General features: G+C 48.9%; 5 protein-coding genes across 5 annotated transcripts; 2 read left to right on the top strand and 3 right to left on the bottom strand.

The window, feature by feature from the left end:
* Positions 1–652: 652 nt before the first annotated feature.
* F5147DRAFT_669168 (pre-mRNA splicing factor) lies at positions 653–3,082 on the bottom strand. The gene is made up of 7 exons (XM_041435435.1): positions 2,876–3,082; positions 2,094–2,819; positions 1,711–1,974; positions 1,445–1,655; positions 1,121–1,389; positions 1,020–1,064; positions 653–970 (listed from the first exon to the last, which is right to left on the bottom strand). The coding sequence occupies exons 1-7, from the start codon at positions 3,008–3,010 to the stop codon at positions 965–967; spliced, it is 1,656 nt and encodes a 551-aa protein (XP_041298448.1). The 5' UTR covers positions 3,011–3,082; the 3' UTR covers positions 653–964.
* Positions 3,083–3,238: 156 nt separating this feature from the next.
* Positions 3,239–6,099, top strand: F5147DRAFT_566041 (uncharacterized protein; the record flags this gene model as incomplete). The annotated part of the gene is made up of 8 exons (XM_041430782.1): positions 3,239–3,388; positions 3,437–3,741; positions 3,803–3,868; positions 4,220–5,145; positions 5,322–5,560; positions 5,596–5,627; positions 5,678–5,870; positions 5,920–6,099. The coding sequence occupies 8 exons, from the start codon at positions 3,239–3,241 to the stop codon at positions 6,097–6,099; spliced, it is 2,091 nt and encodes a 696-aa protein (XP_041298449.1).
* Positions 6,100–6,349: 250 nt separating this feature from the next.
* F5147DRAFT_627075 (TPR-like protein) lies at positions 6,350–7,826 on the bottom strand. The gene is made up of 5 exons (XM_041432705.1): positions 7,685–7,826; positions 7,206–7,617; positions 6,759–7,149; positions 6,627–6,700; positions 6,350–6,570 (listed from the first exon to the last, which is right to left on the bottom strand). Exons 1-5 carry the CDS (start codon positions 7,791–7,793, stop codon positions 6,543–6,545), a joined length of 1,014 nt encoding a protein of 337 aa, XP_041298450.1. The 5' UTR covers positions 7,794–7,826; the 3' UTR covers positions 6,350–6,542.
* Positions 7,827–7,848: 22 nt separating this feature from the next.
* F5147DRAFT_252464 (WD40-repeat-containing domain protein) lies at positions 7,849–9,867 on the top strand. The gene is made up of 3 exons (XM_041428842.1): positions 7,849–8,060; positions 8,176–8,392; positions 8,455–9,867. Exons 1-3 carry the CDS (start codon positions 7,892–7,894, stop codon positions 9,587–9,589), a joined length of 1,521 nt encoding a protein of 506 aa, XP_041298451.1. The 5' UTR covers positions 7,849–7,891; the 3' UTR covers positions 9,590–9,867.
* F5147DRAFT_252471 (OPT oligopeptide transporter) lies at positions 9,766–13,080 on the bottom strand. The gene is made up of 5 exons (XM_041428843.1): positions 12,493–13,080; positions 12,301–12,443; positions 11,530–12,246; positions 11,264–11,479; positions 9,766–11,212 (listed from the first exon to the last, which is right to left on the bottom strand). Exons 1-5 carry the CDS (start codon positions 12,804–12,806, stop codon positions 10,146–10,148), a joined length of 2,457 nt encoding a protein of 818 aa, XP_041298452.1. The 5' UTR covers positions 12,807–13,080; the 3' UTR covers positions 9,766–10,145.
* Positions 13,081–13,583: the final 503 nt, after the last annotated feature.

A 13,583-nucleotide genomic window follows, 5' to 3' on the forward strand; every position in this document is an offset into this window, starting at 1 on the left:
ACATAAGACGTTAATCATGACGGTGCTGGTTGAAAGAATATTTTAAACAAGTGTGAATGGTGAATGATACAAGGACTTACGGGAGGATGTTCACCAGTCAGCTCCAGAACCACCTCCACCTCCACCAAATTGATCTGTAACCGGAGATACGGCCTGTGGGTCCAAGTTATGATGGGTTATGGGACATTGTAAGTTTTCTCACAGTTTCAGAATCTCTGGCCTCGAGTTTTAGCATCTGTTTCAGGCTGTCAGTTCGGGCGCTAAAACGAAGACTAAATGAAAGACTAACTGGCAGGGCAAATGAGAGATGTAGGAGACAAGCGAGGATGAGAGGGATAAAAGATTTTGTTGGGAACATGATTTTACCGGGGTATAAGGAGTGACAGGGTTAAACGAGTTGCTTTTATGTGCGAGGGTATGAGAATAGGTTATGATCCACGCGGTCGACATTCTTCCGGTACCCAGGAACCTGCCTTTCTATGGCCGCCGAACCCAGGAACCAACTCTTTACAAAGTACGAATCTAAGATGCATCTTATTGCAAATGCTAATATCAAAAGTACATTAACCTCGACTGCATGTACAGCCCTGACCGAGTGTGCAATCTTCATCAACATCCCGGGGTCCTCGCAACAAAGTAAACACTCATTTTCACCCAATCCCCACACCTCTTGATTATCCGTCATGAGGAAGCTTTCAAGAACGAGGTAAACCACGTTCCAATTGGCCAAGTGCCTGCTTCCTGCTTTTCCATCTTTTTCCATCACTCTGGTTCCTGTCGCGCGAACAACGGTCGGTTCCTGGCAATATGGGATCACATCCGTAGCATTTTATACCGGTCCGATCTCGTGCCCGCACCAATTCAGTTCATCACTGCGCTCATGCACCACTTACAACGCCCGATCGCTCAATCAAAAAATACCATGTCATGTGCATGTCCATACAGAATACAATAAATGCGAATATCAGTCCTATATCAAGCGTTATAACGGGTACATCAAAATGAAGGACGGAACATACCCATAACTTTATCAAGCCATCCCATGACGCCGTTACAACTTTAGACTGCACACATAGTAGTTAGCATCGGTGCCGAAATAAAACAAACAAACCGAACTTACCGACTCGTGTGGTAACCACTCATGTGCGATCACAACCTTCGAGTGAGCCTGTAGCCTCGATTTAATACGTCCCGTTTTCCAGTCCCAGAACACCACATTTCCCTCCCCGTCACCACTGCTTATCCACTTCCCATCGGGAGAAAACCCAACCTGGCAAGCATACCCAGCCACGGAATGTCCCGCGAACCTTTTCTTCCTGTTTTGGCGGAAATTATCCGTACTGTAGATTAGAATTTGGTTGTCTAACGATTGTGCTGCAAAGTATTTCTCTAAGTAGAATATATGTCGGATCAATGCTTAACATGTCAGAAAATTGAAACCCACTTGAAGGGTGAAGCGTTACTGCCGGCATCGAGTGCATATGAGGTTCTGCGATATACTTTATCACCACCGGAATATCGTAATCCCAAGCACGGATCGTCTTATCGTCTGACGTCGTGACAAACCGTCGGTTCTCGTCCACAAAAGTAATAGTATTGACAGGACCCAGATGCTGGTCATATTCTTGGGTTATCTCCCCAGAATTCATGTCATACTACATGGTCGGATTCAATGGTCAATTGAGCCCGGGACACGCTGGAGGAACGTACCTGAATAATCTTCTTATCCGACATACCAGCGAGGAATATGTGTTGTTTGTCCTCATCCGGATGGAAGCGCACAACGTAGGGAGTCTTGCCGTTACTGAATCGCTTAAGACACTGGCCGGTCTCGGTATCCCATAGTTTCATCTGGCGGTCGTATGCACACGATAGGAACTTCCGCCCGTCATTAGAGAATGTGACATCCTTAACGGCCTGTACATGGCCATGGAAAGTCCTCAGACAATTTCCATGAGTATACACGTCCCACAGCTGACGGCAATGAGTCGATTTGGGACCGAATAGGTTAAAAATATTAGCGTACCTTTATTTTTGTGTCCATAGATCCGCTAAGAAGAAGATGTACCAGTTTCAGGGAATAATCGAATTACGGAGACGCCTTGCGTATGTCCGGTCCAAGTATGGATGCACGTCTTTGGAATAAATGTCTCTTGCGAGCCTACCTCACCGATAATATGAGGCGCTTCCGCCAGAGGTGGATGCATATATGTTCGGCCCTGATAGTCGGTCATAGATTTTCCATGGAAGACGGAAGTTTCTTGGCCATAGGCGCCAGGCTTTGGTTTCGCTTTCTTCTTGAGAACCACCGGCTCAGGTTCCTCTTCTTCCTGCGGTTGATCGCCAGTGTCTTCTTCAACACCATCCAAGAATCCAATCTCCTCTTCTCCGTCCCATGCAGCCCAAGGTCCAACATACGCGCCTTCGCCCTCGACGACATCAAGATCTCCCTTATTTTTTCTCTTTCTCTTCAATTCCTTTTTCTGAGAGTTGGTGGCTCGCAAGGTATCAATGGTTGCAAAGCCATTTTCACGAGCCTTTTCGACTGAGCCGAGAATAGACGGTGCGTTTGGATCGATCGACGGATTGACCGAGTAGCCGAGGATGGAATGTGTCAGATGTTGGGCATTAAACGCGTGGTCTGACATGGATTGTTCTTCCACATGGCCTGCGAGTGCATTCTGGTTGATAAACCGGTTTGAATCACCGAATGGATTATCGGGACCCTGGAGCGGCAACATCATCTCGTTGTACGGAATATTGACATTCATCTGCGTGTCTGTCGGACGGGTCACTAGCGAAGTTTGATTTAGAGGGTCCTAAGGGTATAGTGAGTGACATGGTGTATGAATGAAGTAAAGTTTGAAAGACTCACTTCAGCGAGAACATGAGGCGCAGCCTGAGACGCGAGTCTGTCCTGGTCCGTGCGCGGTTTTTTGCTGGTAGGAAGTTTTGCCAGACCAAATGCATCATTTAAAGTCTCCTCGTCCGAGGAATAAGCAGCAGACATGACTGAACGTTTGATGACAGTCCCAGTGTCGGTAGTTGGTGCTACTTGGTCAAGGAAGGCGTGGTAAATAATTTCCAAAACGAAAGTGAGACCTTTATGTAATTTCGTGTGATTGGAGATTTTCATTTGTTTTCTAATTGATGATACTGCAGCCTTCTTTCCTCGAGGCTCAGCACTAAACCCCTCATTTTTTCTGACTTCTTCCTATTATCTTACTTAAGCTTTATCATGACCGAGCGCATCGTCGGCCGGCCATGGACTGCTCAAGAGGACCGTCTTCTCGCCAGCGCCGTCGCAGTCCATGGAGAGTCAGACAACTGGAAGGCCGTCGCCCACTGTGTCCCGGAAAGGTCCAATAAAGCCTGCAGGAAGGCAAGTGTTGATCTCATAATCCCAATTCAGCTCTCCCAATACGTTCAAAAACAGCGATGGCTCCATTCCCTATCACCGAATGTGAAGAAATCTGCTTGGACGCCAGAGGAAGACCATCTACTTTTGGAACTCTACGAAGTCCATTCAACCAAGTGGTCTGTGATCGCAAGGCATATACCCGGTCGTACTGACGACGCTTGTTCAAAACGCTATCGTGAGGCGCTCGACCCGTCCCTCAGACGTGACGAATGGTCCAAGGAGGAGGACGACAGGCTCTTTGACGCGTACTCACGTTTGGCTGGGCGATGGGGCCAAGTCGGCCAGGAGTTACAGCGCAGCGGATTAGCCTGCCGTAACAGGTGCTGTTTTCTCCCGCACGTATAGATAGCCCTCACGTAACTTACGTCCGCCTTTCCTTAGATGGAGGCTTCTCGAGCGAAAAAGAAACAACCTAACCGAACCTCAGGGTGTCGCAGTTTCAAAATTGTCATCGACCATGTCTTCAGAACCAACAAGTCCTATGTTAACGTATCCCGATCCCACACCTTGGCCGCCTCCACATATGCTCAATCCCAGGCAATATTGGGGTGAAAATCTATCCCAGCTTGACGGAGGTCCATCCCCAGCATCTGGACAACAACATAGCCACGTAAGGTCTCACAATGACGTGGGATTGTTGGGCAGTGTAGAACCCTCAGTTTCCCATTCACAATCATCGATACAGCACGTTGTCAATCTTCCGCCTCCGTTTCATTATTCGTCTTCATCATTAAGTTCGGCCTTGTCTTCTCCGCACACACTTGCAACGAGGTATGAAAAAAGCACCGCGGCCCCTAGCGGCCCTTACCAAACTGGGGAAATTCACGCCGTACCGCACCCTATTACCTCCGTTCCGCCGGCCGATAATACATCCGCGGTTTTTGACTATGGGGTAGTCCTCGATCCATCTCTTGTCAACGCCACACGAACCACGGACTATACTGTTGGACATCGCCCCGTGTATGAGGACCACGTTGCACAATATAACGAGATCCAACGAAGCGTCGCTCCCACACCTGTACCATCTCATATACCCGTTCCCCCTCAACGTGCGTCGGAATATTATTCGCCTGCTCCTCATCATAACGAGTGTCACCATCAATTGATCCGTGATGGAGAGACTTCTCCATCACAATTATCTCGAGATTCGCGTTATCCAACCACTTCTCAGGGTCCTTCCGCTGCATTAGTCCCTACGGCACTAGGCCTACCCCACGAGGCGACTGACAGCTACTACGTGGCTCATCGTCAACAGCTTGAGCATGTTCAGCACGTTGTGATGTCATCGCCCGATTCATCATCCGTCTGCAGCGTTTCCCACGAGTATTTCCCGTCTTCATCCTCATCGGATCATTGTTCCCCCGTTTCGCCTGTCGATGGTGCATTACACCAGACACCCTGCAATCAGTACTATCCATCCCCTGAACATGTGGTGCCTGCGCACCAAGACATTAGCTCAATTTCGCGGCCCACCACAACAGCACCTGAAGCTCGTGGAGACTATTATCAACCACAGTTCAAAGGGCAATTGCAGCCTCAATTTCACCCACTGTCGAACGAACCCAAGCTTAACGGACACTGTGCTCCTATGTCTGTTGCTGATACAGGTCCACCAACCGTCTCGCCTAACTTCCATTCTGCACCATCCGCTCAGTGTTCAGCGTCTATCAGCCCATCTGCGTACGTGCATCTACGTACTGCCAGTCCCAAGACCATCGGATCAGGTGCCAAACGCGGCCCTCCCCAGGATACTTCGTCAGTGAACCCTGAAGACCCTAATCCTCGCCCGACTGCACGACAACGTCAGTCATTCGTACGGAAGCGTGCTGACATTCATGCTCCTCTGAGGCTATCTTCTGACTTGCCTGCCACAAATGAGTAGGTCATCTTCTCATGGAAGTGACGCAATTGACTAACGCGATGTCATTTCTTAGCCCCTCCATAAAGCCATATGCGTGCGGTCACGAGAGCTGCTGGCCGGTGGCCGCAGCGAGTTCCCTTGCTTGTTACACTACTTCGCGAGGTCTTTCAGACCACAATAAGAGTTCTCATCCAGAAGACTCTGGCGGAGAGAGACCCTACAGATGTGGCTTAGACGGTTGCGGAAAATCTTGGAAGGCACGTTATTTCGGTTCTGAAGTTCCGGGAGCTGTATTAATGACATTGTTCGGCAGAGCATTAACGGGTTACAGTATCATTTGCAAATGTACGCCCGTATGCATGTTCTCATCGCCGAGTATACTAACTATAGCCTAGATCGAAGGCCCATTTCCAACACGCTATTGTGTCGACTTTCGTCACCTCTTACATCGATGGCCTCGCTGTGCCTTGTGTGGATGCATCTCCTGGCGAAAGTGATGGTAAGACTAAGAAGCAATACTCTTGTCCGCATCAAGGCTGCCCGAATCGGTATAAGCAGCTCAGTGGACTGCGTTATCATCTAACCCATGTAAGGTTAACTTGCAATATTCTGATCCAAGTCTAACTAAAGATGTTAGGGTCATCCTACGGACCTTCCGGTTCAGCTGGATTTGGTACCTCCTGCCCTGAGTCGCAAATTGGCTGAGAAGATGCGGAAGGATGGTACTGGCTCACAACCCCCTGAGACGCACACGCACAATTCTCTTCCTGTTCCCGCCCCCTCGCAGAGCTGCTCTCCCGGGCATGTATCTGCATAATGCGTGGGCTCCTGACTAAGATCAGCGTGAAGCGGAATCGCGTCGATATTTTACTGGTCTCATAATTTTCCCAACGTATATTGGCCCTGACCATTGGTTTGGTATTGTCTTTCGTCTTGTTTGAATTATTAGGTGTATCGTTATTGCTTTCATTTGCTTTTAGTCTCTTTGCGCTCTCCCTCACATCGCTCGGTTTTTATGGCTTTTTCCCATCAGCCCGCCATTCATTTGCATTGCAGATATTTACCGCGTACTTGTATAATGGCTATATGTAATATTTGATGGTGATCCCACCGTCCCTAATTGTATCTATACACAGTTCGAGCTGACAACATGTACATTTGCGAGAGTGTAAGAAAGTCATCATGAATCCATCCCGTAAGGGATCATCCGTACAAATGCTCAGCATAGGCTCGTTACTTTAAAACCTCGAACATATTGAATCACCGTCCACCTCCAAATTGGCTGGCGCTGCGGTATACATGTGAGCTCAAATTTACATGACGGACAGGTAGAGATCGACTTACAGATTCCTCAACTCTGGATCTGCCATAAGTTCTTCCATAGAGGGCGTGGCTCCACCAGATTGCATCCGATTCATCTAATAAAAAATAATCGGAATGACTACTTGAAATATACAAGAGAAGAAAGAGGCCTACCATGTTAGCAACGTTCGGATTCGACATAAGCCTTTCCATTCCCCCGTTGGCCATCATTTGTTGTGCCATTTGCATCATCATAGGGTTGTTCATGAGACCAGCAAGATCGGGCATACCGCCTGCCCCACCCATTCCTCCCATGTTGCCGAACATGTTCGCCATACCACCGAGTCCGCCCGCGCCCGCACCGAAGCCAGCGCGCGTATCTGATGGGATGTCACCTTCAGGTACGAGTGGTGGCGGGCCATCGTCATCATCATCTTCAGAAGGAATGCGGTCCATGGCATTTTGTAAACCAGATTTCAGGTTGGCGCTTGTGGGGTCGAGCTCAATTCCCTTCTTGAATGCGGCAGCGGCAGCTTTGTAGTCTCCCAAAGTGTATTGCGCGTGCCTGGCGGAGCGGTGGAATGAGATCGAATTATGTAGAAATCGATAGTAGATACGTACCCCAGACGAGAGTAGGCTTTGACGAATTTAGGATCAACTTCGATGGCTTTTTCAGAGTCGAGGATTGCAGATGCATGATCGCCTTTGCTGGCGTATGCAGCTGCTCTGTTAGAGTAGTAGACAGGATTGACAGAATCGAGCGCGATGGCTTTGGTGTACGCGTCAATGGCTTCATCATACTTCTTAGCTGTCATGTGCGTATTTCCTGTTTGCTTATGTTTCTCAGCCTTGGCCTTTGTTTCTGCTGAAGGGGCAGAGGGTGTGGATGAGGATGCTGGCGAAGATACTACTTTGTCTCTTGTTTTCAAGAATACATCGAATATGGTCTGTAGCTTCGCTGGTTTAATATCCAGGCGCTGCCGTTGCTTGTCGTCCGATGGATCGACACCAAACGCCTCGCCGATGCACTGAACTACGTGAATACGCGTACTCGATGAGCTACTGAACGTAAAAGAGACGAATAAAAACATAAAACGTACTAGCGACTTCAAGACTTTCCTTGTCGTCTTGCTTGACAGTGCCGTCATCTATGGATTGGTTCAAAAAGTCGATTATGGACAGAACGAGCTGCTGCTTCTTGTCCGCCATGTTAGTGGTATCCGAAGATCTAGTGTGTCGCAAATAAGGATCAACAAACACTTTCAACTCCATGAAGACTTACTTGGTCTTCGTTCATATAGGCAGTCATGTTTTTCTGTAGCATCTCTGGCGAACCCCCTCAGGACCCGGTCATTTCCACAAAATCTGGCCAAGTTTACGAGCGTCGGTTGATTCTTAAATACATCACTGACAATGGCACCGACCCGCTGACGGGGGAGAAGCTCGAGGAGTCGGACTTGTTGACTATCAAAGCCAGTGAGTTTTTTTTTTTCATTGACACCTTTTCTCGCAGCAGCATATACCGTTCCTTTTTTCTTGAATGTTGCAATCCGAAGAATTCAATTCAAACTTGCTAATCCATGCCCGCCAGACCCCAAAACTGCGCCACCACGACCTGCCGCCGCAACTTCTACCCCGGCTCTGTTGCACATGCTTCAAAATGAGTGGGACGCTTTAGTATTGGAGGTGTTTGCCTTGAAGCAACAGTACAACTCCACTCGCCAGGAACTAAGTTATGCTCTATATGCACAAGATGCCGCCAGTCGCGTCATTGCGCGTCTCATAAGAGAACGCGATGCTGCCAGAGAGTACGCGCTTTCTAAGTATACTATTTATTACATCACGCTGACGCGTCTTGCCCTCGTTCCAGAGCTCTGGCTAATGTCCAGGCAACTATGGGAATCGCTCCAGCAAGCGGTGCGGCTGAAGACGTGGAAATGGCTGAAGAAAATGGTGCTCAGGAAGGTGCCCTTCCTAAAGAGATAGTCGACCAGATCGACGAAACCCAGCAAAATCTCTCTGCTACCCGCAAAAAGCGCAAAGCTCCAGCAGGTTACACGAGTACCGCAGAGGTGAAGACGTTTGTTGCAACACACACCGTCCCGTCTTTGCACTCGGCCTCTCCTGCGGGCATGACTTCTCTTGCCGTTTCCCGTCTTAACCCATCTCAGTTCCTTACGGGTGGAAACGACAAGATTGTCCAACTGTACGATAGAAGTACAGACAAGGTATTGGCCTCCCTCAAAGGTCACACGAAGAAAGTCAACCAAGTCGCTTTCCGCGAGCACGAGGGTGAATCGACTTTGATTTTGTCTGCCGGTGCAGACAAAATCGCCAAAATTTGGGCGCATGATAGCGCCTCTAGCGAGTACATACCAAAAGCAACCATTCGGACGCACAAGGGAGAACTCACTGGCCTCGTTGTGCATCCCACGAACTCTATCTTTGCGTTGTCTTCACTTGACAAGACATATTCACTCCATGAACTCTCCAGCTTTACTCAGGTGTACCGATCAGCCCCCGGAGAAGATGCTTTCACGTCCCTTGCAATTCATCCTGACGGTGCTCTCCTTGCACTGGGTACTCCCTCATCCAAGATTCAAATATGTGATGTGCGCTCCGGTAACATAGCTGCATCCATCACACCGCCAGATGCATCACCTTTCACCGTCAATTCACTCTCATTCTCCGAGAATGGTTACCATCTCCTCGCTCCTGACAGCCCCTCGTCCGTTGCCATCTGGGACCTGAGGAAAATGAAAACTGCACACACCATTCCGCTCGGGGAAGGGTTCAAGGTCAATAAGGTGTTGTATGATTACAGCGCACAGTATCTAGGAGTCGCGGGCAGCGAAGGCATCCGTGTGTTTGCTCACAAGTCATGGGATGAGCTTGTACGTTTCGAAGAAGCAGGGGATGTATCAGATATTGTGTTTGGAGAGCAGGGCAAGGAGATCTGGGCTACGAGCGGAAGGGAGGTCAGGATCTGGGGTTTGCCTGCTTAAATGTATGACTTTTTGTGCTGTATTTCATCGTGCCGTTATGTTTGCCTTTTCTTAACATTGTTATTTCTTTAAGTCTTCCCAGCTTAGGGGCCTTTTCTGCAAATTAGTAAGCTGTTGGATGCTGACACCCCCGGTAACGACAGGATTTTGAGAGGGCGCATGACTCGTTGAGAAATATTATTTAACAAATGAAGGCAATGTAGTAATGTACTGGTCTGACTTGCCGATATCTTTATATCTTGCACTATATGTCAATATTGGTACACTCAAGTCCGAGTGCGCTGGCTTTGGTGGCGCCAGATGAACGGTGCACCTATCATCAACTCCTGTGTCATATAGTCTGATTGTGTCAATCGGTACATACAAGTGCGTTAATGCAGTCACTAAAACCCGAAACAAATAATGGTAATGCGAAAGTGATGTAACAGAGGGTAATCATGTGTTAAGGACAGTGTTGTGGTCGGTTAAAGGTATATGAAACAAGTTTACGTAGTGAATCATGCAGTGGGGAATTTACAGATAGTAATACAAAGGCCGTCTGTCCGATGTACCATTTTTATGACCAAGTCGAAGGGCCAAATGTCTCGCCAGGAGGCATCACGTAGAGGGGCGTGCCCAATATATCTGCAGTGTGCTGCCAGACTGTGTTACCCCACCAGTTGAGCGTGATTCCACCTTTCGGCATCTGAAGAAGGAAGAAGATGACTATCATGCTGAGCGCGACGCCTGCGTCGAGACCAGCGGAGAGGATGTAGTTGTAGCGCATCCACCACCTGAAGTGGTAGCGGCGCATACACCACTGGAATATGAAGCCGACAATTGCCCAAGAGGCGTAGTTGATGCCATTGGCAGGAGGCATGGCACCGATGCCTGCGAAGAACACCGGGATGTTGATGTATCTCCAGTAAGAGAGAGGGTAACGGCGAGCGAGGTAGTAGAAGGGGATGGGGAAGAAGGCACCGACGGCAAAGAACCAGAGCAATGGGCTGTACATGGCACCCGGAGTGAAGAGACGGTGAGGGCCGATACTTCCCCACAGGAGTGAGGCACTTCCGAAGGTGGAGGTGGACGGGCAGATGAAGAACTGAGGCTGGGTAGGTGTGCAGATGTCCACGATGTTGGCGAACATCCAGTTCTGCACGAGCGTGACAACGATGCAACTGAGGAAGGCAGCGATGACCTGTGCTGTGAACATGAGACGCGGGGGAACCTTCATATAATGACCAAGCTTCAAGTCGCCAGCAAAGCCAACTGCCTGGTTTGTACCCATGTATGCGCTCGCTTTGAATATCATGACAGCGATGGGTTTTCCAGGAAGCAAATAGGCACCAATCATCTCAAACATGACGTTCAAGGCAATCTGCTGATTGGTAATTGCTTGAAGCATGCCGACCGGAATCGCGAGGAGTGCAGCGAGGGCGAGAGCAACGCAAACAGCCCAGATAGGGAGATCCGTGGGAAAAATCTCCACAGTGATGAAGAGGAGGAGAAGCATCACGAGGCCCAGGATAACATACCACCACTGAGGAACTTCGGGGTATGCCTGCATCAGGCGCGAGTGAACATCACGTTCATCTCTGAGACTGCTCTTGAAGCGGCGGACGATGTCACGGCGGTACCACACTACGATAATACTGTCAGAATGGGGTAACACGCATAACCAGAAGAACCCACAGAATGTGTGCACGACTACTGAGGAGAACGCAGCAAATGCGACACCGTATGCAACAGCCATGGTTGCCGTCATGAAGACGGGCGAGTAAGCCTCGTACTGTGCGACGTTGAAAGAAGCATTCACGACCACCTGAGCAGCGTCATACGGCGATCCAGTGTTGTCGAAGGTCATGTAGGACGAGATTGGCAAGTGTGCGGTGAACCAAGTGTTGGTGACTGCGAGACACTTTAAGTACATTACACAATGAAAGGGGGAGAGAACATACAGTAGATGATCGGCGTAATGATCCAGAAACAGATCACAAGGGCAGCGACCGTGTTGGCTTCAGACCACCAAGGCGTCACCAAGGGGTTTCCGATGTACGAGATCATGGACCAGTCGAAAGTTAGAATGCCCATCCCAAGACCAGTGGACGTGCCAAATAGCGCGTTCACGGCCACGTTGTCAGGTGCAATCCAGCAGACCCAGTTGAATATGCTCAGTCCAGTCCACAAGTATCCAGGTACCCAGTACCATACGAAACTGCATCCCAATGCAATGCAAAAGAATTTCTCCCGGGAGATGTGGCGACCCTCAGGCTTGCCAAATGATTTGTGTAGAGTGTTGAACAAGGCGGAAGTAACAAGTGCACCAGGCCAAATCATGCTACTGGGCCAAACAAGGAATTTGCGAAGAAGGCCACCCATAGAGAAACCGATGAGCTGCGTTGAAAGAACAAGGCAGAGTTGATAGGAGGTGGTAAGGGTCTGATTGTAGAAGACTTTCTGTGTCGCGATAATGTCGGTGGCATAGGCACCGCTCACTACAACATTTGCCATGACAGTGATGAGTACATGTTCCTTGACGTTGAATGGTCCTGGGTTGAAGGACCAGGTGTATCCCATGGTATTGAAGCGCGTTGTGGGGAGGACTCGCTCCATACCTTTGCCAAGAGGTAGGGCGGTCAACTGAGCAATAATACCGGTGATGATAACGGAAGGGTCTAACAGTGACTTGAGCAAACGAACCCAAGAGCGATGAGAGAATGTTGACTTACAGCGCATAGAGAAAAACTGGTTAAGAGCCGAGATGAGAATGGTATAGAATATACCCAAAACCCACATGCGGAACGTATTGACGTGCATGGTGGGGTCATCAATGCTAGCCACAGCAGCACGAACTTCAGGGTAAGGTGACTCACTGTCATATGACGGTCAATAGAGCAATAGCAAAACACCATAAGACTTACTCGTCATAGTCGAACGTCGAAGGTGTGGCAGTTCTCGAAGTCGTAGAGTAGCGCATAGACTCAACTCGGGATTCGACATCGAAGTCCGAGGCACCGCCGGAGTACTCTGACATCGTTATCTTTTTATGCTCAAGCTCATGTACCTCGGTGGTGGATGAGGTAGGTGAGGAAGGTGAAGCATAGTAGTCGAAGTTAGGGTCATTGAGATGCTCCATGAGAAAGTCCACATCCTCGGGAACATCAGGCACGGCTCTGGCGCGAAGGTTCTGAAGGGCGACAACATTCGTCGCGCTGTTGTAAGGTCTAGTCTCCATGTCGAGACCGAATGAGATAGCACTGTGAGAGAGGAAGGCAAGCACTGGCAATGAGCACAAGGAAGGCTCAGCAAACAGGTAGTGCGAGTACGGGGGGAGAATAAATTCCTGATGATTCCAGGAGATCTGGCGGCCTTTTGTAAGGCGGACGAAACGTCCACAACTTGCCGGTTATACTACTGTGGACGTGGTGACTGCATCTATTTTGGAGGCTAAAGTCATCTGTGGAAAAGTTCTGCCCTGGAAGCGCACTATACAATAAGCCTAATTAGACATGGTCCACTGCAAAACAAAAAGCTGGGAGAAGGCCCGGGTAGTGATCGGCACATCAAAACTCAATTGTTGATGACTCGTTTGATAAATAACCCACTAAATTTGAAAATCCGGAGAAAGGTGCCACTGACGTTCTCTACTGATATGATATCATGCAAAGAGTCAAACGACAAAGTGGCACTCGTCGGATGGATTCGTAGCCATGAGGCATTGAAACACACGGCTAGAGCTAGGAACATATCGAGTGACGTTAGTTCATACTATGTGATGATTCCCCTGGTCAAGATGCGTTTCGAGAAATGTTTATTGTCTTGTGAGAGCTGTTATTGTTGTTACCGAAGGAACTTGATCCATTTGGTTGACAATAAGATGTATTGCTTCCGAACTTAGCCGAATTATTGCCTATCAATTTAGTTATTTCCGTCACGTGATGCAAACGCGCCACCAGCCCCCATATAGCGCGTTTCCTGCCGGGGCTCGCCATATATATAAGTGGAGCGAGTC

The sequence above is a fragment of the Suillus discolor genome (assembly GCF_016758755.1).
Source record: "Suillus discolor strain FC423 chromosome Unknown F5147scaffold_4, whole genome shotgun sequence".
NCBI lineage: Eukaryota > Fungi > Basidiomycota > Agaricomycetes > Boletales > Suillaceae > Suillus > Suillus discolor.

Excerpts from the sequence above, each read along its gene's own strand:
- F5147DRAFT_252471 (XM_041428843.1), bottom strand. The coding sequence starts at position 12,806 with ATGGAGACTAGACCTTACAACAGCGCGACGAATGTTGTCGCCCTTCAG. Across the intron at positions 12,247-12,300 it reads CCAGTTTTTCTCTATGCGCT|ACCCTTCCGTTATCATCACC; the intron begins GTAAGTCAACAT and ends AGTCACTGTTAG. Across the intron at positions 11,213-11,263 it reads AGTAGTCGTGCACACATTCT|TGTGGTACCGCCGTGACATC; the intron begins GTGGGTTCTTCT and ends GTATTATCGTAG.
- F5147DRAFT_627075 (XM_041432705.1), bottom strand. The coding sequence starts at position 7,793 with ATGGCGGACAAGAAGCAGCAGCTCGTTCTGTCCATAATCGACTTTTTG. Across the intron at positions 7,618-7,684 it reads GGAAAGTCTTGAAGTCGCTA|TTCAGTGCATCGGCGAGGCG; the intron begins GTACGTTTTATG and ends GTATTCACGTAG. Across the intron at positions 7,150-7,205 it reads AAAGCCTACTCTCGTCTGGG|GCACGCGCAATACACTTTGG; the intron begins GTACGTATCTAC and ends CCGCTCCGCCAG.
- F5147DRAFT_669168 (XM_041435435.1), bottom strand. The coding sequence starts at position 3,010 with ATGTCTGCTGCTTATTCCTCGGACGAGGAGACTTTAAATGATGCATTT. Across the intron at positions 2,820-2,875 it reads CGCCTCATGTTCTCGCTGAA|GACCCTCTAAATCAAACTTC; the intron begins GTGAGTCTTTCA and ends CTATACCCTTAG. Across the intron at positions 1,975-2,093 it reads GACATACGCAAGGCGTCTCC|CTGTGGGACGTGTATACTCA; the intron begins GTAATTCGATTA and ends CATTGCCGTCAG.
- F5147DRAFT_252464 (XM_041428842.1), top strand. The coding sequence starts at position 7,892 with ATGTTTTTCTGTAGCATCTCTGGCGAACCCCCTCAGGACCCGGTCATT. Across the intron at positions 8,061-8,175 it reads CTTGTTGACTATCAAAGCCA|ACCCCAAAACTGCGCCACCA; the intron begins GTGAGTTTTTTT and ends CATGCCCGCCAG. Across the intron at positions 8,393-8,454 it reads GAACGCGATGCTGCCAGAGA|AGCTCTGGCTAATGTCCAGG; the intron begins GTACGCGCTTTC and ends CCCTCGTTCCAG.